This window comes from Durio zibethinus, chromosome 5, assembly GCF_047325235.1.
Source record: "Durio zibethinus cultivar Kanyao isolate XHJ-2024 chromosome 5, ASM4732523v1, whole genome shotgun sequence".
Lineage (NCBI taxonomy): Eukaryota > Viridiplantae > Streptophyta > Magnoliopsida > Malvales > Malvaceae > Durio > Durio zibethinus.
The window spans coordinates 5257961-5280850 of NC_143166.1; the positions used below are offsets into that span (position 1 = coordinate 5257961).

The 22890-nt window shown below is 30.0% G+C and overlaps 2 protein-coding genes across 6 annotated transcripts; both read left to right on the forward strand.

Moving 5' to 3' along the window:
• Positions 1–11700: 11700 nt before the first annotated feature.
• On the forward strand, positions 11701–12642 carry LOC149518717 (uncharacterized). The gene is made up of 3 exons (XM_089760378.1): positions 11701–12024; positions 12093–12113; positions 12196–12642. The coding sequence occupies exons 1-3, from the start codon at positions 11701–11703 to the stop codon at positions 12640–12642; spliced, it is 792 nt and encodes a 263-aa protein (XP_089616504.1).
• A 3160-nt stretch (positions 12643–15802) lies between these two features.
• On the forward strand, positions 15803–21641 carry LOC111282282 (uncharacterized). Of its 5 annotated transcripts, none has more exons than XM_022870291.2 (14): positions 15803–16357; positions 17394–17615; positions 17719–17856; positions 18763–18867; positions 19561–19644; positions 19893–20008; positions 20147–20248; positions 20357–20470; positions 20565–20621; positions 20716–20782; positions 20878–20931; positions 21028–21102; positions 21216–21251; positions 21361–21641. In XM_022870291.2, the coding sequence occupies exons 2-14, from the start codon at positions 17505–17507 to the stop codon at positions 21457–21459; spliced, it is 1158 nt and encodes a 385-aa protein (XP_022726026.2). In that variant the 5' UTR covers positions 15803–16357; positions 17394–17504; the 3' UTR covers positions 21460–21641. The 5 variants fall into 5 exon arrangements, with proteins under 5 accessions (XP_022726026.2, XP_022726028.2, XP_022726027.2 ...); XM_022870293.2 differs by having other exon boundaries at positions 15843–16357; positions 17452–17615; XM_022870292.2 differs by having other exon boundaries at positions 15906–16357; positions 17447–17615.
• Positions 21642–22890: the final 1249 nt, after the last annotated feature.

Sequence of the window (22890 nt, forward strand, 5' to 3'; positions counted from 1 at the left end):
GGCAATTTGAGAAATGAACACAAAATTGGCCTTTTACATATGACTAATACGATGTCGTTTTGGAATAGCTAGAATCTGATTGACCCATGTGAACCCAGGTGCTGCTCCGCACTCCGACCCAACCCACAGTGCATTTTTTTCTTTTTTTTTGTTGATTTTATACTTTGATTTTTTAAAAAAAGTTTCTTATTTTATTTTTTTGTTTTGTTTTTTATATATATTATTTTTATTTTTATATTTTAATATATATTATGGTTGTTTGAATTAATGTGGTGAGAAAAGAAAAAGAAAAAAATAGTTTATTTTTGCATGAATTTACTTATTTTAGCATGAATTTAATATATTTGCATTTTTTTATATCTAATTGCATGTTTTCATATTTATTGTGATATCTATTAAATATATTTTGTATAATTGCATGATTATATTTAATCACATGATAATTAATATTATTGCATGATAGTTTATTATTATTACCTGATATATTATATTATTATTGCATGGTATTATTTGCATGATGATTTTTGTTTTATTTTAATTGATTTTTTTCTTTCAAATTAAAAAAAAGGTTTTTTAAAAAAAATGTTTTCAATCCTACCAAACTATTTGATAATTTAAATCTTGAATTAAGTCTTACCAAACTAATGAAAGATTTTTTAATTTTCTTGAAATAAATAAATTTTTAATCCTACCAAAATATTGAAAGATAATCTTTGACAAAAAATCTTACCAGTATAACACTCAAGCTCAAATCAAACAAATGGGGCAAGAAAATACAAGTTACATTGAGAAGTTAGATAACGCTCAAGAAGAAATCAAAAGGGAGTTAAGGAAAATCCTTAAAGCATCGAATAAGCTGAGCAAGGGAAAGACTATAAAAGAAAATGCTATACCTAAAGACTATACGTTTTAGGATATTGTTGGTCTTTTGTATCCTTCTAGTTATGGCCCACATTAGGTCCAATCCACTCAAAACACTTTATTACAACCATTCACATTCCCTGTAAGGTATACTTACATAAGAATGCCATCTGCATCAACTTAGGGGTAATTTCAAAGTTTTACTAATCTTATTTTCACTAAAAAGGCAGTGGAGCCAGTCTCGATCCCCAACTTAGATGACCTTAAAGAAAATAAGAAGCTAAAATTGAAGGCAATTGAAAGTATAGAGGACTTAAAGTCTGAATATAAGATGAACCTGCTAGATAAGAGACTAGGAGTCATTAAAGGTATAGATTTTTATGGCTCCATAGATGCAGTTAGACTCTTCTTAGTCTCAGATGTTGTAATCCCACCAAAGTTCAAGATCTTTGAGTTTGAGAAATATAATTGTACTAAGTGTCTGATCACACATGTCACTATATATTGTTGAAAAATGGATGCCTACATTAGTAATGAAAAGCATGGAGAAGAAAGTAACAGAGTCCTTTAAAAAATATGCCTAACGATGAAGGGATATGACTGCTTAAGTTCAACTTCTTCTAACTAAGAAGAAAATAATTGTCTTATTCGTAAGCATCTTGACAGGGAGAATGCCTAAAAAGAAAAAAGTCGAAGCTCAAGCTATGAGTTTTAAGAGGTAATAATTCAAAAGTTGTGTTCTATATCTACCATATGTTCATCCTGTTTACTACCTTGCAATTAATAATATTACACAACTCTCTTACCAGCCTCATTACCTAATCATGAATAACATCTACCCAAGCCCTTATCAGCCAACCTTTCAAGCATCTGCATATGGGCCTAGTCCTCTCACTACACCAGTTTCAAGGCTTAACAATCAAACGTGGTTTGAAAAGATTTAGAATAACCAAGAGACAGCTCGCATTGATCATATCCCCATAACCTATACTGAGGTATTTTTAAAATTAGTCAAGAATGACCTGGTATCCCCAATTTTTTTAAAAGCACTAAAGCTACCCTATCTCAAATGGAACAATGTTAATGTCACATGTTATTACCATAATGGGAACGTGGGTCACTTTGTAAAAACCAGCCATGTTTTCAAATATAAGATGTAAAGTTTGATTCGAGCAGATTCAGTGAGCTTCAACTAATCAATGGAACTAAATGTACACAAAGGTTATTTGTCTAATCACTTGGGGCATAATTTTGGGAAAGATACAAAAAAGTTGAATGAAATTGCTTGTCTTTTTAAGATTTCTTTCGAATAATGGACTTCTTTTACTATATTAAGATTTCATTTTATTTTTCATTGTTTTAATAAAAATGATAGATACGATGCATTTTTATGACATTTCTTCTTTTGTATGAATCACCATTATATGCTTTTACCTTTTCGCATCTTTTTTCTATACCCATTTTTTGATTCCAAATAATAAATGTTCAGACAGTCATGATAATAATTCAAAATTCAATTTTGAAAGCAATAGTCATGTTGATATGATTGATAAGCTGAGATTATTAATTTATAGGGATTGCTAGATAAAATAAAACAAATCTGGCCAAAAAAATTTTGCTCATTAAAGGATGAAACTGATGCAAATGTGATTTTTATTTTTGTTCAATAAATGTTTTTAATTGAGAGTATTTGTATTTGAGATGAGAAATAACCATATTTCTTTTACCTTTACATAAAAAGAATAAAATTAACCTTTGCTACCCCATTTAAGCTTGTTAAAATTTTCTTTCAAGAAACTTTAACTAAGGATCACCCCTACATTGGGTGCAAAGTTTGAGAAGCTTGAAAAGTGAAGATCCTTAGTGATTTTAGTGCAAAAGCCCTTTGGTGCTTAAATCTTTCTTGAAAAATAATGAAAAATGAAAAAAAAAAAAGAGAAAAAAAAAGAGAATGAATAAAAAGAAAAAATTGAAGGGGCAAAATATCATAATACTCTACATAGAAAGAAATGATATTTGGTATGATTACCATTCAAATACAATTTGGGCCTATTTTATTAGCTTGTTTCATAACCCCTCAGCCTAGCCTACGTTACGTCCTTTAAAAATCTATTTTGATTGAATGTGAATAATCAAATTGAAGAATCATGAATTTAAATAAGGCAAATTTACCATTAAATTGTTTGAGATTTTGATCAAAGTATTGCTAATGAATCAAAGAAAAAAGAAATTAGAAGAAAATATGAGAAAAAGATATGAAAAAAATGAAAAAATGAAAAAAGCAAAAAGTAAAATAACAAAGAAAAAAAAGAAAAAAGAAAGACTCAAACTGAAAACCTCAAAAGACGATTTAAGTAAAGATGAAGACATAGAAATACAGCTTCATTTGAGGATCTCAGGGATATGGATAACGTTTAGCTCAAAGATTAAGAATATCAATTAAATATGCTTTTGAGAAAGAATTCTGAGTTGGAGTTCAAAATTATCTAAGTTAGAGCTAAAAAATCATTATGAATTTTTAAATTTTTTACAAATCTTGGAGTTTTAAAATCATTCAATTCTTGCCATGAAGCTTTACAAATCTTTGAAATTTTGTGAACCCTTGAATTTTCAAATTGTGAATATTTGGAGTTTAAGTTTTTGATTTTTATAGAAACTGAATAAAATGGATATCTTTTATCTTTGTGCAATTCTTGTTTTACAGAAAATATGCAAAGATGGCCAATTGTAGATATCCCATTTTGTTTGAGATTTTTTTGGAATTAAAAATGGGCCTTCGATTGTAAATGGGCCCAATTTTAAAGCATTAGGCCTAATAAATTTTTTTTTTAATTTTATATTTAATTCATTTTTTGGTTTAATGTTAGCTTTTGTTTTTTTATGTCAAAAAAGTAAAAAAAAAAAAAGTCAAAGTCTTAATAAAAAAAGGGGGGAAATTAGAAAATTGGAAAAAAAATTTGTTAAAAAGGAAAGCCACATAATTTGATTTTGGGAATCATGCAAAATCAAATCCCAAAAATAATTCACAATAAAATTAAGCCAAATCAAATCACATTCAATACAGATTGGGTTGATTTATTTTCTAGATTTAAAGGGATTAAATTTTTATAAAGAACCATACGCAGAAACCATTTAAGGGGGAAAAATTGAATGTTGACTTTGGTAGTTTCTGGAATTGTGAATTTCTAGATTTTTTATTTTCAGGGTTGTCTGGCATCAGTTTTGATTATTTTTGCTTTTTTGGAAGTCAAGAAGCTTTCTAGGAGCTTTGGGTTTTCTAGACCTTTTTTTAAGTTGCTCTAGGTTTTGATTTGGTTTTAGATTTGGCTTTTTAATTGATTCAAGCTTGTTATTTGAATTTATAAGAAAATTCTTATTTTTCCTGGCTTAGATTAGGTATTTGGGTTTTTTTTAAGGAGATTTTTTTGGGTTTTTTGACAAAAAACTGGCTTTTTCTAGGTTGGGTATGAAGATTTCGTTGAATTTTTAAAGTTTTCAATGAGGCTCACAATGGTCGGAGGGTTCTTATAGTGGCTGCTTTTTAGGTTCATCTGATTTTCTAAAAAAATTTGAACATTAAAATTGTCGATTGAATTTTCCAAAGCTAAAATCTAAAAATTTAGGCTGCTAATTGAATTTCTCGTTTGAATAGTTAAAGAGAGGCTAGAGGAAAATTTTTTTAAAGAGAGAAAAGGGATAAGGCAATCTAAGAAAAGAACAAAAAATTTGCCTTTTATATAAGACAATACAGCGTTATTTTGGAATAGCTAGGATCCGGTTGACCTGTGCTCTGACCCGATCTATAGACCAGGTTTTTCTTTTTTTTAGTTGATTTTCTCCTTTGATTTTTGTAAATTTCTTTTTTTATTTTTTGTTTTTTTTATATACTATTTTTATCTTTATATTTTAATATTTATTATGGTTGTTTGAATTAATGTAGTGAGAAAAGAAAAAGAAAAGAATAGTTTATTTTTGCATGATTTTACTTATTTTAGCATGAATTTAATATATTTGCATTTTTTTATATCTAATTGCATATTTTCATATTTTTTGTGTGATCCATTAAATATATTCTGTATAATTGCATGATTATATTTAATTGCATAATAATTAATATTATTACATGATAGTTTATTATTATTACATGATATGTACTATTATTATTGCATGGTATTATTTGCATGATGAATGCTGTTTTATTTTAATTAATTTTTTTCTTTCAAATTAAAAAAAAATATTTTTCAATCCTATCAAACTATTAGAGGTTTTAAATATTAAATTAAATCTTACCAAATTATTGGAGGATTTAATGAATTTTCTTAAAAAAATAAAATTTCAATCCTACCAAAATATTGAAGGATATTTTTTAAAAGAAAATCTTACCAACATATTGAAAGATATTTTATGAAAATAAATTAATTTCACAAATAAAAGTTTTTTAAATGAATTAGACGATAGAATCTCTTCAGAGTGGGACACCAGTCTCCATGAATATTCTTGAGATGAGAAATGATATTAAATTACTATCAAACTATTAGAGTAATTTTAAGATCAATTTTCAATAATTAAATTATTTGATAAATTATTAAAATATTTTACAGTTTGGATAAATTGAAATCAAACTAATATCATCCTTTAGATGTGTGCTGTAAGGGAGTTATAAACTTTCTTACATGGGTTACTCTCAAACCTAAAATTTGATTTTGAAAACTAGAATCTACCTTTTAAAAATACCCAAATCAAGTTTAGGACTCTTTTAAAATAGGATAGATTTAGTTAGGTGGCCAATCACACCTAAACATAAAAATTGGTGGTGACTTTTTTAATCCATATCTAGCGATAAGTTAACAGATCTATACATGATGATAGTGAGAACAAGCTGGTTGACGAAGGTTGCAAACACCATTTTTTTATTATCATTATTATTATTATTATTTCTTTCTTTTTTCTTCTTCTTCTTTCCTTATCCGGTTCAGTTTGACAAGATCTAGTGCATTAAATGCACCATCACCAAAGACCAAAATGCCAGTCGCCACTACCATCAACAGTCATTTGACACACTGTCTAACTTGGCAGCGTGGATTTTGGGTTGAAAATATAGAATTTGAACCCCAAAAAATCTAAGATTTGAATACCAAAATGCTCTATAAATAGAGCTTGTTACCTGTACGAAAAGGGAAGAGGGATCGAAAAAAAAATTGCTAAAAAAATTTTTAGAAAAAAAAAAACTTTTTGTCAAAAAAGATACCTTGCAAAAAAATCCAGAAACACAGTCCCCAAGGTAGGGGAACCCAATGCCAGTACAAAAAAAAAAACAAAAAAAAAACAACACAAACACCAAAAAAAAAATTTTGGCCAAAACTTTCAGGCCAGATCTGTGTCGTTTGTGATACTTTCAGGTGAAACGAAGGCTGGATCTGTGTTTAAGGGATTGAAGAGAACATTTTAGGTGATTTTGCTTTTTTCGATCATTGATGATGACGGTCGACGATCGATGGTTGCAGTGATGGTGGTGATGATGGCAACCGATTGGCCACCTGCATTTTGGTTGAAGAAAAAAAGGTTTTTTTTTTTGTGAGAGAAGAGAGAATGGTTAAAATTTTTTTTTTTTGGGCTTTTACATAAATTGCCAATAGCCAAAATGACGTAATTTCAATAAACGCTTAAAACAACATCGTTTTGAGCCCTGAAAATCTGCGCGTCAACTTGTGACCCAACCCAGGGTTCGCGCACCTGACCTGGAGACCCGCTTCTCCTTCACCTTCTGATCGATCCAAATGAATTGACCTAGATCGAACTAAACTGTCCCGAACCACTAAACCAACTGCCCTAACCAGACTGAACCGTGATGCCGGACAAAACCACTCGTTGACCGGTCCAGTTTAGGTTAAAAAAAAAAATTTTTAATTTTTTTAAAGATTTATTATATATTATTTTTGTTATTTTAATTATTATTCTTAATATTTATGCATGTTAAAATGTTTACATTTACCTGAATAAATTTTTGTTATTTTATAAAAATAAATAATAAAATATATAATAAAAGTTTTTGATAATTTTGAATAAACTTTATAAAATAATTGGTAAAAAAATTTAATTAAATAAAAATAATACAAAAATAATAAAAATGTAAGAAAAGGAAAATTTTATCCGACGATGAGATTCAAAGGTACTCCGAGTAGTGATACCTACGAAATCTCTAGGTGAGAAGATTTTCTTTTAATATTACCAATGTATTGGAGTATTTGTAAAAGGATTTTCAATACAATAAAAAATTTCTTTTTATAAAGATAAAAAAATTAAAAATTTATTATTAAAAAATAGTAATATAAATAAGGAAAAAGAAAATTTTATCCAATGATGAGATTCTAAAAGTATTTCGAATAGTGATGCTTTACAAAATCCCTAGGTGAGAAAATTTTTTAAAAATATTATCAGTATATTAGAATATTTATAGAAAAACTTCAATATAATAAAAAAAATTTTTTCAAAAATTTAAATTAAAAATTTAAATTAATAAAATAATTAATAAAATTTCTAAACAAGAGAATAAAATATGTGCATCAATATGGTAACATTCTACATTGCATGCACGACATAGCTTTTTTACAAAAAGTAAATTTGAGCCTCCAATGATGAGATTCTAAGGTATTCTAAGAAACGATGCCTAAAAAATCTCTAAGTGAGAAAAAGTTTTTTTAATGTTATCAACGTACTAGAACATTTTAACAATTATTTTGATAAAAGGGTTCTAATTAATTTTTCTTGAATAAAATTTGAGCACTAAAAAATATATTAAAAAAATAATTTCTAATAAATGAAAAATCAAAGAAATTATTTAGAAAATTATTTTTCAAACACCGAAAATAAGACTGTTTTTATTGAAATCAATGGATAACACATAGTTAATTGGTACCGTTTTAAACAGGCATTGTGGGGGTGCTAATCCTTCTTCACACGTAATCGTCTCTCAAACCCAAACTATTACGTAGACCTTAAAATTATCCTTTTAATAAATTTTAATTAATTTTAAGATTTCATTAAAAGGATATGTTTTAATAGGTAGCCAATCGCACCTAGTCAAAAAAAAGATTGGTGGCGACTCCATTATTTTTTATTTTGTTTTCAAATTCGTTGGGCGAACACAAAACCGTTACGATAGCTTGGCAACTCCACTAGAGAAGCTATTTGTTTTCGAGAGTTAGGCCAAAATTAACTACGTGTTACCCTCAAATTTTGATTTAAACAGTCTTAATTGATTTCTTAGATTTTTATTTTTCACTTTTAACAAAAAAAAAGTCAAGAAAAAAAAACAAATCAAAGGCAAAAAGAAAAAAATTTCCCTCACATTTCTTTTACTATGCCTCTTATGCTGTATTTTTCTCTATATTTTACTCTTAATAAATTAAGATATACTTGTACACACAATGACACAATGCATCTTATGCATGAGCTTTATACCTAGGCTCTATCCCTTATAGGAAAAAGTAGAGTACATATGCCATCGTGAGGTGATAACCTTCGCAATGGCAAGCGAAATACTTTCATTCAAATTGAATCATTTTCATTCGTAGCCTGTAATGGGTGAAGATCGAGGTCCCTCACTAGTCCAGGGTGGATGACAGTGGGAAACAATTTAGGAACCTTTAGACATGTGTCAATCCAAACCCAGCATGTAATAAGCCTAGAAAACTAGCCTTAGGTAGAGCCCCATCCACCTTCTTATAAGAAATACCTAAGAATAAAAGTTATGTGTAATACAAAACTAAACTAAACTAAAAAAATCTCAAAACTAAAAAAAATTTTTTTTTCTCAAACCACATCCTCACACTAACTCAATTTTGTTTTGTTTTTTTTTTTTGCATTAATCATATCATATAGTTCTGTATCAATATATTTGCTCTATGACATATTTCTCCCAAGAAGTTTTCATGGATCCCATAGAACTACAGATTTGCTCATCCTCAGTTAGTGTCCTATGTGAGCCGTATAATGAAGTACACGTTTGGTAAAAAAAAGTCTAACAATAGAGTGAAGATTGTTTGCCTATCGATTATGTGTCTAGTTACCTGATAAAGTGCATTTAGATATCACACAGAATGATTTAGAAGACTTAACCACTATCTGGTGTCAGTTAAATGAAAAAAAAAAGCTTTTGTAAGAAGTACGGACAGATTGCATCTCTCATTTCAGTAATAATTGATAAATAATTTATCAAAGTAGCTATATAGTTTTAGGATCCATCCTATAGATGCTTCACTTTTAATTAGGAAGATTTGATGCCAACTAACGAAGAGTATTCGATTTTGCTTGGAATAAAACTATAATGTCCAGATAAAATGTTTACTCGAAAGTCAAAATCAAGTTATTGTAAAAAGTTGGCCAAGCTTATGGGGGTTAAAATGGAAACCATTGATTCATTCGCAAAGCCTAAAGGTGAACATCTCAACATCCGTTGGGACTTTATTCGAAACTTCATTTAGGGCATTTAAATGATGATCAAGGTATGGTTATATTTGCTTTAGCATTGTATGGCATGGTAATCTTTTCGAAGATTTTGAGTTACATTGAGATAACTGTGATAGACTTTTTTAAGCAAATTAAAACCCAAGCAATTAATCCCACTCTAGCAGTCTTATAGTTTTGATAATACGATCTTTTTTTACTTAAATTTAATTTCCTAAAATTTAATTTTTAAAAATATTTGTTGTGAAATTAACATTATTATTATTGTTTCTATATTCTATAAATTCTCCAACCCTTTGGTGGAATTTATAGAAAATCATTATTTAGAAAATATTTCAAAAAAATTGACCATTCATAAAATTTTTGAAATCTCATCATAAGATATTTTATTAATAAAATAAAAATATTTTAGGAACATCCCGACTCTTAGGTGAGTTCTTAAAATTTATTAAACAAAATTTAAAATTATCCCGACTCTTCAACGAAATCCTAAAAGTTTTAAACAAGTTTTAAGATCATCCCAACTTTCTAACGAGATCCTAAATAATTTTTTTTATAATTAAAAGAATTAATTAATTAATTTTTATTATGGTTATTTAAAATTTTGTATTATTTATTATTTAATTATTTTTATTAAAAAATTTAGATTATCTTGACTCACCAATGAAATCTAAATATTAATCTCTTGCTTGGATTGAAGAAAATCGAATTCTTTCAATTTTATTTTCTATATTTTTAAAAAATTTATTCAAAATATCAATTTTTTTATTTTTTATTATTGTTTTACATTGTTTAAATCAACCTTGTTCTAGTAAAAATAATTTTAAATTATCACAACTCTATGGTAAAATCTAAAAAAATTATTTTTACTTGCAATAATTAAAGAAAACTAAACTCTTTTAGCTTTTCCTAAAAATTACATTTAAAAATATTCATTTAAATAATTTATCATTTTTTATTTTATTTATCATTTTTCTTATTTTATTATTTTTTAGCAAAAATTATTTTTAAATTATCCCAACATTTTGGTAAATTTTAAATAATATTTTTGCTTGTAATAAAATTTTATTTTCTTTAAATAGTTATTATTATTAAATTTTTTTGCATATTATATTTTTTAGGTCTTTATTTTATTTATTTATTTCTAAAGAGTTATTGCTAGTAATAATATAAAATAACAATAATAACAATAACAATAATATCATAAAAAAATCATAAAAATCAACAAAAATAAAATTAAAATCAAAATAGAAAATAAAAAGAAAAAGAAAAGGGAAAACCTATGAAATGGTCGGGTTGGTGGCAGATCAGAGCGCGGATCCTGCACGGGTCGAGTGCAGGTCAAAAAGTTAAAAGGTTTATTTCAATTTTTTTTAAAATTTTTTTTTCTTTCTCCCGCTACCCTAGAGCTTCTCTGTCTAAACCCAAACCCTTTTCACTGGTAGCCGAAGTTATCCAATTTTTGGTCGGTTTTCACTATGCATTGATGGCCGAAAACTTAACTAGCACTAAAAAATTCAAAATTTCTCAGATTTTGGCGATAAACCCAAATTTCAGTTGTCAAAAACTTAATGGTTGCTGAAAAATTCAAACTTTTTTTAATTTTTGGAGACCAAAAATTTTTTTTTTTAAATTTTCAAAAAATTCCAAAGTAATCCCTTTTGTTTTCTAAACACTTTTTGAAACCCAAATTTTTCAAAAAGAATCCCAAACCTCCTAGATCTAAAATTTTATTCTCAAAATTTTTTTTTAAAAATTTTTTATTTGTTGCTGGTTTCTCAAAGACTACTGTGATTGCTTTTTTTTTTTTTTTTTTTTTTGCAGAACCCTAGTTTTTTTTCTTTTTTGTTCTTTCCTTTTTCTTTGGTAGAAATTAGCTTTATTTATAGAGCTTCCGGGTGAAAAATTTGGAGGCCTACCTGGTGACTTTTGGTTACCGAATTTCATGCTACTAAATTAGGCAGTGTCAGGAAGAAAATATCATTCTGGCAGCTTGATTTCAACTATCAGAGTTGAAACCAACATTTTTTTTTGACTTTTTTTTCTTTTTTAGATTAATAACAATAATAATAATAATAATAATAATAATAATAATAAACAAAATTACATCGGTTAAAATGGGTGTCTACAGCTCAAGAAAAAGATAAAGGGTGGAGCAACCGATTCCTGTCAAAGAGAGTTAAGGAAGTATTTATAAAGGTTGTTTTACAGGTAGTGCCCTCGTATGCAATGAATGATTTTGCTTTGCCAAAGTCCTTGTGCAAAGAAATTGCTAGCATATAGAGCTCATCTTGGTGGAGTAGTGGAAAGAAGGAGAAAGGAGTATATTGGTTCAAATGGAGCTAGATGTGTACGACAAAGAGTGCAGGTAGAATGGGGTTTCACCATATGGAAGCTTTCAATAAGGCACTTCTAAGCAAAGAAGGATGGAGATTGTTGAAAATAACGTCATCAATGACATACAGAGTCTTGAAAGGGATATATTTCACAAATGGGGACTTTTTGGAAGCAAAGCTGGGAAATAACCCATCCCTGATGTGGCATAGCATTTTGGGTGCTCTAGACCTGTTCAAACGTATTATTTGGTGGAGAGTGGGCACAGGTGAAGGAATAAGAACATGGAAGGACAAATGGGTGGAAGTCAAGGATGAGATAAAACCCATACGAATCGGAAAGGACTTGGATGAGAACATGCTTGTGAGTGCTCTGATCGATAGCGAAACCAAAAAATTGGAACAAAGACTTGGTGTATAGCTTGTTCACAGCGGAGGAGGCTGATGCCATCTGTGCTACCCTAATAGGATCACTAAATCAGCCTGATACATTGATATGACACCACAATAATAATAATGGAGTATACACGGTTAGAAGTGGATACAGACTCCTAATGGAAGACATGATGGCATGGAGGATGAGCAGTTCATAAATGGATGGGATGGGGCCCAATGCAAGAGACTGTGGAACAAAAATATACCAAATAAAGTGAAGGTCTATAGATGGAGAATGATCCACGAGATCCTACCAGTGAAATCAAAGCTAATGACAAGAAAGGCAATTAGAGAAGAAAGCTATCCAAGATGTGATGAACCGAGAGAGTCAATTATTTATGCTCTACATGGCTGTCCTGTAGCAAAAGAGGTTTTGCAACTCGCAGGGTTTGCATGGGAAAGAGGGGATGATAGTATCAACAACGCCTCAAGCTGGACAAAAACAGTGGGTGAGAAACTGGATGCAGAAACATTTGGCCGATTCATTACAACAATATGGGCTATATGGAATAGTAGAAATGAAGAAATGTATGGAGGAACCAAATGAGGCTCACAACAAACCTCTGGATTTGCAGTGTCATTTTTAGAAGAGTGAAAAGCAGCACAAGTGAAAAAAGGAACTCATGCAATAATGGATTTGAGGGCTGGAAGGCACCACCAGGTATGCAGGTAGAAGTGAATTTTGATGGGGCTTTCAACAAAAACATGCGAGTAGGAGGAGTGCGGTTCATAATAAGAGATCACGAAGGAGAAGTGCTAGGGGCTCTTGCTGTAAGAGTACATGATGTACAGAAAGCATGTATGGTAGAAAGCTGGGCAGCAGTCAAAGCTTTGGAGCTGGCTAGGGATATAGTGTTCTGAAAAATTATACTAAAGGGTGACGCACTGGAAATCATTAAAAAGATCGAAACTGCATGCATGGATCTTTCCCCTTGTAGCATAATCTTTGATGAAGCCCGAACGCTTGCAGGAAAAATACAGAGCTGCACGTTTAGGCACACAAGACGTGAGGGGAACGTGGCAGTGCACCAATTGGTAAAACATGGGGAACAAGTTGAGAGTGATTAAATCTGGGTAGAGGAGTGTCCCAGTTTCTTGACTGATATTGTTGAAAGGACTGTAATGGTTTTTCAATTTTAATATAATGAATGCTCTTTAAAACAAAAAAAACAAAAAACAATTATGCTTCGTTGTAGTAATGGAAAATATCAATTAAAAATAAAGAGAAACTTCATATGAAAGGGAAAGATACCTAATCTAAACGCACCTCTCTTCACTTTCATTAGGCTAAGGAAAAAAAAAAAAAAAAAGGAAATAGGACAACTGAATTACTTATGGTAATTTTAGTTTTTTTGGCGGCCAATCCCAAATTATGCCTGCTTAAATTTTGGCGGCCACTTGGAGCAAAACATGGGGATTTAGGCCGTTGGAGTTGAACGAGTCAGGGGACTTAGGCTCCGGCCTTTTTATTCAAGGATATGGCTAATGTAATGGCTAGCTAATTCAAAGGTGGAGAATTTGGTCATTGTCTTCTTCTCTTCTTTGATTGGACGCTGAATTGAACTTTCCTTGTTTTATAAAAGTAAATTGACAAAGAACACGCAAGGATTTTCTCGAGGAGAAAATTATAACTATAATTTTCATACAAAATTTAATAGATTTTATATAATTTTAAATTATGATGATTAATTATATTATAATAATTATAAGTGATATGTTCTCAATATTATTGCTGAAACTAGTTTTTGCGTTCAAAAATTACTTTTAACCCAATCTCAATATTAAAAAATAAAAAATACGATTATTTTTGGATTAAAAATCCGGTTTATAAACTCAGCCAAAGAATTAAGTGCTTTTATTATAAGAAAGTATATTTGAAATAAAAAATTATTATATTATTCTTATGTTTTTAATATTTTATATAATTTTTAAATATTTCAATTACTCACAATATTTTTTTATAATAATATCAAATATTTAAAATTTTTAATCACAATTTTTTAATATACTTATAAATGTAATTTTTTTTCATCTATAATAGCAGTGCTTTAAAAAAGAAAAAAGGAAGTCGTTAAAATTGAAAAGACTCAAAGTCCTTGGAGTTATCATTTTATAAAAAAACAAAGCAAAGAAAGCTACACTTAAAAAGATGTATAACTTTCTGTGGCCAAAAATGTTTCCTTTGTCTCTAGCTCCTAAACAACGACCAAACGCCTTTGATTCGGATCACAGCATATTTCCGTTCCTAAGTTTTTTTTTTTTAGTATTTTTAATAATTTTAAATATGATATGATAAAAAAATTTAAAAATAATATAACTTAAAATATTAATATAAATTAAATATAAACCAAGTAAAATTTAATAAATATTTTTTGTATTTGATTTATTAACACAAATTATAATATAATAATTATTTATATTTAATACATATTTAGCATAAAAAAAATTCAATATCAATAAACAAATTGTCAAATTTATTTTTTAACACCCAAAAATTAAAAAAAGGAAAGGCGAAACAAAATTAATGTTTTTAAGATGACTACCTTTTACTTATGAACTTACCAATTATCCATTGAAAAATAAATAAATTTAATAATTTGTGTATGATGTCGTGTTTATTTTGTATAAAATATTTAAATTATTATGTTATAATTTGTATTAATACGTTAAATATAAAATATAATTTTTTATTTTTATCAATTTTAGTTATGATTTTTTAAAAAATTTTAAATTGTATTATTTTTATATTTTTTGTATCATTTTCATATATTATATTATCGTATCTTGTTTAAAATTATTAAATCTAAAAAAATATATTTTATGATTTTTTAAAACTGAAATTAACATTCCTGTTGCAGTTAAAAAAATTCGATTAAAAGGAAGTGTGTTTGGAAAGTATCGTGAAAATTTATTGTATAAAACTATAGTTTAAAATATTAGAGTATTTGTAATTGTTGTGAAAAATTATTGTATGAGAATAAAATAATTAAAATAGACATGATGTGAAGAAATAATGAATAAGTCATTTTTAATGTTATTTGAGTAAATTAATATTAAGATGTATGAAAGCGTGAAGTATTTTAAAATTTAATCTTGATAAAAATAAATTTACTTCAGCATAAAAATTTATTTCCAAAAATGAGTAGTTATACATATATTATTTATCAATAAATAATTGATTTAATTGATTATGGTTTATTTTTTTCGATTAAAAAATTTTAGATTCGAATCTTATTGTTGATCACTTATTGAAATTATTTCGAATATATGACTTGCAGTTATTTATCATAAGTCATTAGGTACTATATATCTTATTTTTATACAAAAAATTAAATAATTTATCTATTTTTATATTTTCTTTAAAAAGAATACATACATTATACAAATATAACTTGTTTAGCGTTGCGGTGGCTGTCAGAAGAAGCAGTTTGGCAACCAACCGCTATGTGAAAGAAGCCCATGAGTTATTACTACTTCGGCAAATATTCCTTAAAATGACTACATAATTAAATCCAGGGAGAATAACGGCTTGAGGCAGTTAAAAAAATGGGACCTCTTTATAATATATGTTAGTTCCCTTTGGCACCAAAAACAGACAGTTAAAAATTTGGCTAGCGGGAAATCTAGATGAGGCACCTGGGCCGGTGGGGTCAAAGTTCAAGCGTATGCTTCAATGACAAATCAAATCACATCCTCCGCACACACGCGATTTCGGCACAAATCCGCCTGCCAATTCACCCAAAAAATATTTTTTTTGCTTATTACTTCCTTTGAGAACTCTATATAGACACCATCTGCATTTTTTTCATTAGAGGAAAAGACGAACCAAAATTCTAATTTCTATCTGAAAAGTGAAAACAAACCTCAAATATTTTTGTATCCTTCCTTTTTGCGATTTTTTCACCCAGCTTTTATAAATCACACGATCTCAGTGTTTCTTTATCCTGAAAAAAAAAAAAAAAAAAAGAGAAAAATTTTAAAAATGGAGAGATTTTTTTTTTATTTTTTCCCGGGAAATTGAAATTCATCATTCAGTTTGAAGTCTTTTTTCTTCCACGTTTTGTATAATTTTGTTTTTTCCATTTAGAAGGGCGATCACGAAGTTAGTTATCTCAGAGAAAACATAAACTCGTGTCCTCAGATTTTCAGTTAAAGAGGCGGAGGTGATTTTCTCCTGATTTAGATTTTTAGAGCTTTTTTAAATATACTCTCAGTTTCCACCAGATCTTAATCAGTTGTTTCACAACCATCTTTGCAATCAGGTAAGTAAATGTTTATAGTTTCCTTTTCGTTTTATTTAAATTTATAGTTTTCCGCTTGGTTCCCGAGAAAATACTCTTCTCACTTGCAACCGATAACGGTATTCAGTTTGTTTAAACTAAATTTGAATATTTGAATCGTTATTTTAGTATTTCAGCTTTTTGCTGGAATTTGCTTTCTTTATTTTCTTTTTCTCCAGGCATGAGATTCTCGTGATTGTTTGAAGTTTCTTGTAATTAAAATTATCAAAAAGTTAAAAAGATTATAGGAATAAGAGCAGATTTTAAGATAACTTTTAGGTCAGGTTTATGTTTTTGGTCGTTTTGTTCTTTATGCTTCAACCTAAGGAAGCGCGGTTGTTGCTCTGAGTTAGAAATTCTCGGTATTGCAGCTCTTTTTTATTTTTTGAATTCAACAATTTTAGGATTTTAGGTTCTTTGTTAAAAAGAAAAAAGAAAGCAAATTTTCACTTGATTATAGAGTTATTCAATTTAGGATTTGGAATTTGTCTAGTTTTTGTGTTTGCCCAGCGAACCGTCATCTTCTGTCAAAGGGTAGCACGTGGTTGCTTGCTTTGTGGAGTTATTAGTTGAGGGTTATGTGGAGTAGTTTCTTAGGTGGTACTTTGTAGCTTCTTATGGGGATTCTTGCGTATTTTTACTATATACTTATAGAAAGTATAGAAGGGTCTCATTAGCTTGTGTTTTGTTGGCTGCTTTCTGTATGAACTGGTTAATTTGATTGAACTATAATATCAGCTTAGAGTTAAGTGCTGCAAATTTTTTGTTTGAATCTCCGTTCTAATTAGTGTCCGTCTTTGTTAGTTTATTTTATCTGTAATTGTTGTTTTGCTTCAAATTTAATGCAATATTTTGGTCACATCAGATCTTTATGCTAAGGGTCTCTGTTTATGGAGAATTGGCAACTGAATGCCTGCAAAATAATGCTCAAAAGCTCTTGCAATCTGAATTTGCCCATAGTTTTGTTATGAATATATGGTCAGACGAATTTATATAGAATGGGGATCTTTATATGCAGGTTCACAACTTATGATGGCCTCTAATTAGAAGGAGTTATGTGTTTATGTGTAGAAAAGGTTACTGAGATGTGGAGGTAACTCAACTTTTATTCCATCTTGGTGACTGCAGTATGGTTAGTAGAAAGACGAATGAGAGCATGAGACTTATTGTTGCAACATTTGTTGGAGTAGTTTTTGGCTTCTTCATTGGAGTATCTTTCCCAACTTTCTCATTAACAAAGGTAGACAAGTGTTTCACCTTTAATTTTATATTCGTCATTATCCATCTATTCAATCTTTTTCGTCCACATAACGGAATTTTTATGTTATTTCTGAATTTGGCAGCTTAATCTATCATCCAGCACTCTTACTACCACTGATTTCAAATATACCAAGCACACAAAGTTAAGCCCTTCAAGCTCAACTCATGTGCAGCATCCAATTGGTAATAATGGAATCTCTGCCAATGTCACATTGAAGAAGGTATACCTCCTTTTCTAACCTCAGCATTTCTACAATATGCTGAGATAGAGATTTTGCATGCATCATTGCAACCAATTCTCTTAATTCTTAATTGAATTAAAGCTTAATGTGAGTAAATCAAACTTGTGGAAAAATGTTCTGAAAAAAACCTATAGTTTTCCACAGCAGTTGTCAGGCTTTTTGTCTGATTTTTACTCTGTAAAATTCAATAGTGTGACTAGTCTTTTCTTGTGTTACCTGTTTTCCAAAATTTTGTTTTTTGAGGGGGGAGAGTGGAATTCAGTGGATAGTTTTCTTCACGTGCTTTTATTTTTCTGCACTCCCACTTTATTTATTCATTTCTTGCTGTTTCTCTTGCATTATAGGCTTTAGGTATTTGTTGAAGAGGGGGTGGGAGGTTTTCCTTGGGAAAACAAGGAAATAGTGTGATGACTGTGGTCCGCATGCCATTCAAGCTCCTGAATTCAGGGGTATTTTCTATATTTCATTTTCTGCAATCTGTTTCTTGTAGAATATGATTAAACTCAATAGTTCTCATGGTAAATCATAATTGGTTCCCTTGGTTTACCCATAGAACCGAATAAAACACCTAGTTATATAAAAAAAAATGTCATCTATTGCTCACTCTTAGCCTAGCATGTATCATACGTCAATGCATATGTGCCTACATCATCCGTATATGCACGCATTTATACCTATGTGTGAGTTGTGTATTATGTGGTAGTATGGTAGACGTTTCTTTATGCCATTACTGGCATATCTGAATGCACTATTTGAATCCATCTTTTACTATCACCATGTTCCTAAATGATTGTGACTTTTGTGTTTGATGATTTTGTAGGACTTGAATAATATGTTGCTACTCTAATATGCCATGTTTTCGTGCTTCATTTATGACTGATGCAGATTTGGGTCTCATCAAATCCTCGAGGCGCAGAAAGACTACCACCAGGAATTGTTAGAGCTGAGTCCGACTTATACTTACGCAGATTGTGGGGCAAACCTAGTGAGGTGTGTTTTCTTGGACCCTTAATGCGTACAACATATTTTGAGCCCGGAATTTCTTTCAACTTTCTAATGCATGCATGAATATGATTAGCTCTTTATGTTAAGATAATTTACTCTGGTTTCAATCAAATAAATTTTATAAATGAAAAATCACTTTTGCTATTGTTGGAAACATCTCTTTCTACAAAGCTTCTTGTTCTTCTTGTTCCAGGGCATATGCTAAATTATAACTGAAACAAACAATTATATGTAGAAGTGTTAAATTTGTGACACGTTGATGTTGATGCTAGGGATAAAGGGAAGGAAGGGGGTTGGAGGGGGAATAGTAGTAATGTATATTGGTATCTTGACCGACTTAACTTGGTAATTCTAGCCTGGAAAGAAGGAAAAAGGAATTTGAACTACCATCAAAGAAGCAAGGATCTTGTGCTTTGGGGTGAAATAATATCAGCATCTTTGGTTCCTTCAGCATAAAACCTTTTCAAGATGCCTAAAACATTGCAGGATCTCAGAAAGGCAGATAAAAATGTCTGAGAGGTTGTTTGCATTTGTTAATTTCCACAAATGTGATAAAAAAAAACATTATTACTTGTACCAGTCCATAGATTTAACAAAGAACTATATCAGATAATAATAAAACATATTGCAAGTTTTTCTTTTACCCTATTTGTGTTTGGACAATATTGACATCTGCAGGACTTGACAAGCACGCCAAAGTATCTTGTCACATTTACTGTTGGTTATGATCAACGAAAGAACATTGATGCTGCAGTTAAAAAGGTACCATGCTCTTTCTCTTTATATATATATATATATATATATATATATTTATGTGTGTGTTGTGTGCATGAATGCATGCCTCTGTGTGTGTGTGTGTGTATGTGTGTGAAAGTGCATCCTTGTGTGCATCTTCAAAGAGGCATTTCTAGAAGGTGGGCAGGATGCTGAGGTTGGGATGGAGTTTTCTGATGCTCATGTGTTTGTGCGGAGCACATTTCAAGTTGTGACCAAAAACATGCTTCCAACAGTTTTCAGGGAATTTTACTATCCTTCTCTTTCATTATGATGGTCGAACAACTGAATGGGACGAGTTTGAGTGGTCAAAGCAGGCAATACATGTGAGTGTTCGGAGGCAGACTAAATGGTTAGTAGTTGTATTTAGAATATAGATTTACAAATTCAAAGCCTACTTTTGCTAGCAGGATTGAATTCACTGACTAGTTATTATTTGTGTTGCTTCAAAATTTTAAAGATTTAACTCATAAAGTTTTTATTTACCTAGGTGGTATGCCAAGCGGTTTTTGCACCCTGACATTGTGGCACCCTATGACTACATATTTATCTGGGATGAGGACTTGGGGGTTGAGCATTTCAAGGCAGAAAAGTGAGTGTTGGACATTGTAGGACTTCTTAATAAGTACTTTGTTCATGTTTAACCCATTTCCTTTAAAAAGAAATTACAAAAAAATGTTTTATTTATTTCATTTTTCAGATACATTAAATTGGTGAGGAAGCATGGACTGGAGATTTCACAGCCTGGTCTGGAACCAAATAAAACGTTAACCTGGCAAATGACAAGGAGAAGACGTGATCTCGAAGTTCACAAGTAAGAACAGTGGGGCAACTATACCAGGAATCATTGAATTCAGATTAATTCATTGAATGATAAATTATTTGTACATTTTCAAATTTTGGTTCAGAGAAACAGAGGAGAAACCAGGCCGGTGTAATCATCCACATCTTCCTCCTTGTGCAGCGTATGTATATCTTTGAACATTATTGTTTGTTACTGTGCCTTAATTCTCCATTGGTTCGGTAAATATTAGTTTTCTTTTTCTTTCATAAATGTAGGTTTGTTGAGATAATGGCTCCTGTGTTCTCACGAGATGCATGGCGGTGTGTATGGCATATGATTCAGGTATTGAGGGTCTACTTGTTCATTTTAACATTCCTGCAATTTCCAGTGGTTTTCTCGGCTTACTCATTTTATTGTTTTTCTTGGACAATTTGCAGAATGACTTGGTCCATGGCTGGGGTCTTGATTTTGCCCTCAGAAAATGTGTTGAGGTTAGCATCCCGTTGCTCCCAGTCTTTCCCTCATCTTTTTCTGTCTTTTTTATGCTAAAACTGTTTACTAAGTACGGATATATCTCTTGAAAACAGCCCGCCCATGAGAGGATCGGCGTTATAGATTCTCAGTGGATTGTTCATCAATCTGTTCCGTCTCTTAGGAACCAGGCAATGAGAACTTTTCTCTTCCTTCCAATTCCTTTGTTTTTTCTTATTATTTTCAATTTGTACAATTCTTGATATGGTTGAATGAAGCACTTATAATAATTTGCTTTTGGTAGGGAGAGGCACAAGACGGGAAGACAGCATGGCAAGGGGTATGCACTATGTTCAAACTTTACTTCCTTTTCCCCACTCTCTCTCTTTCACTTTTCCGTTTTTTTTTTTTTTTTAGTACTATTAACTATATATTTTACTTTTATGCAGGTAAGGGAGAGATGTAAAAAGGAATGGATTATATTTCAAAAGCGGTTGTCAAGGGCGGAAAGAGCATACTTCAAGCAGGTAAATTCAACATCCCATTAAGAGAACAGCAAATACTAGTAAGCTTGACCGTATACATTCATTTCTAGTACACTTAGAATTTTGTTTTCTTATTCACATAAAATTTGTAGAACCCATCATTATATTTGTAACCATTGTTAATAATCACAACTTTTTGGTCCTCAAATGACAATAATACTTAATTCCATGGCCTACATTTGCAAGGCTGGTTTTGTCTCTGGTCTTTCATATCAAGATCAAGCATGGAAATTTTTGTTTGGAAAACGAGAAAGAGTCCGAAAATATAACGATCGGAATAGTTTGAAAAACACAATTTTTATTAAAGATTACATAATTTAGAGTCTTTTGTCTGCAGAATTTCGATCATTTAGCATAAGCATTTTTGTTTTCACTATAGAAAAGTATAGCTGTCATTGTATTTTGCCGTGTTTCTTGAGAATGCTGTCCGTTTACAATGCTGCTCCAAAGAAACGGACACTTCCATGATGCAGGGCGTGTACATGAAGATAAGATGTGTGGATATGAATAAGTATCACCTCACAATCAAATGGCTGTGTGATGTTTAAATGGGACCATTGGTTTGTTTTGTAGCACAAACTTTTTTAACAAAGTGCCAAATTCCATTCTTATTTCCATTGATGATTGAACTACTCACAGAATTCCTGGGACCTTTTCCCCGCCCCGCCGATCCTAAAATGATTTACCCAATGTTTCTGCTGGGTGAAAATAACGTAAAAAAAACTTGGATGCTTTTGAACTAAATTTAGTAATTGTAATTATGACATAAAAATTATATAAAAAATATGAAAATAAAATAATTTAAAATTTTAAAAAAATTATATATAAATTTGATAAAAATTACAAAAAATATATTTTCTGTTTGATATATAATTCTCATATTTTATATTTATTTGAAATAAAATAAACACGACATATATATATAAATTACTAAATTTATTATTTATTGGAAAGGCAAAAAAAAAATTTTTTTTAAATTAAATTGACTAGTTGTCCAGCAAAATAATGGAAATTTTTATTTATTTTTTTAGTTTCTTTCTCAATTTTTTTTGTCACCCAAACTTCAGCATTATTTTTTTGTATAATACGAAACTTGTTAAAATGATATTATGAAGTATAAGTCAATTGATCAGAGATTCAACGCTAAAAATTCTTATTCAATGGTAGCTTCATCAAAATGATTATAAAGTGAAGTGGGTGATATAAAGTCGCTATAATTTAAACTTTTGTAAGAGTTTCACTGCTGATTTACCAAATTCTATTCAAAGTCTAAAAAAAATCAATGAGAAAATTAATGGAAAGTAATTTTGGCTAAATTTTTATGTGTCTTGCAATACCAGGAATTAAATACCTAGAGGGCGGAAGAATCTGGTGGTAGTTGCTGTTTTCTATTTTCCTCCATGGATATTTAAATCGGCTTCTATATGCTGACAC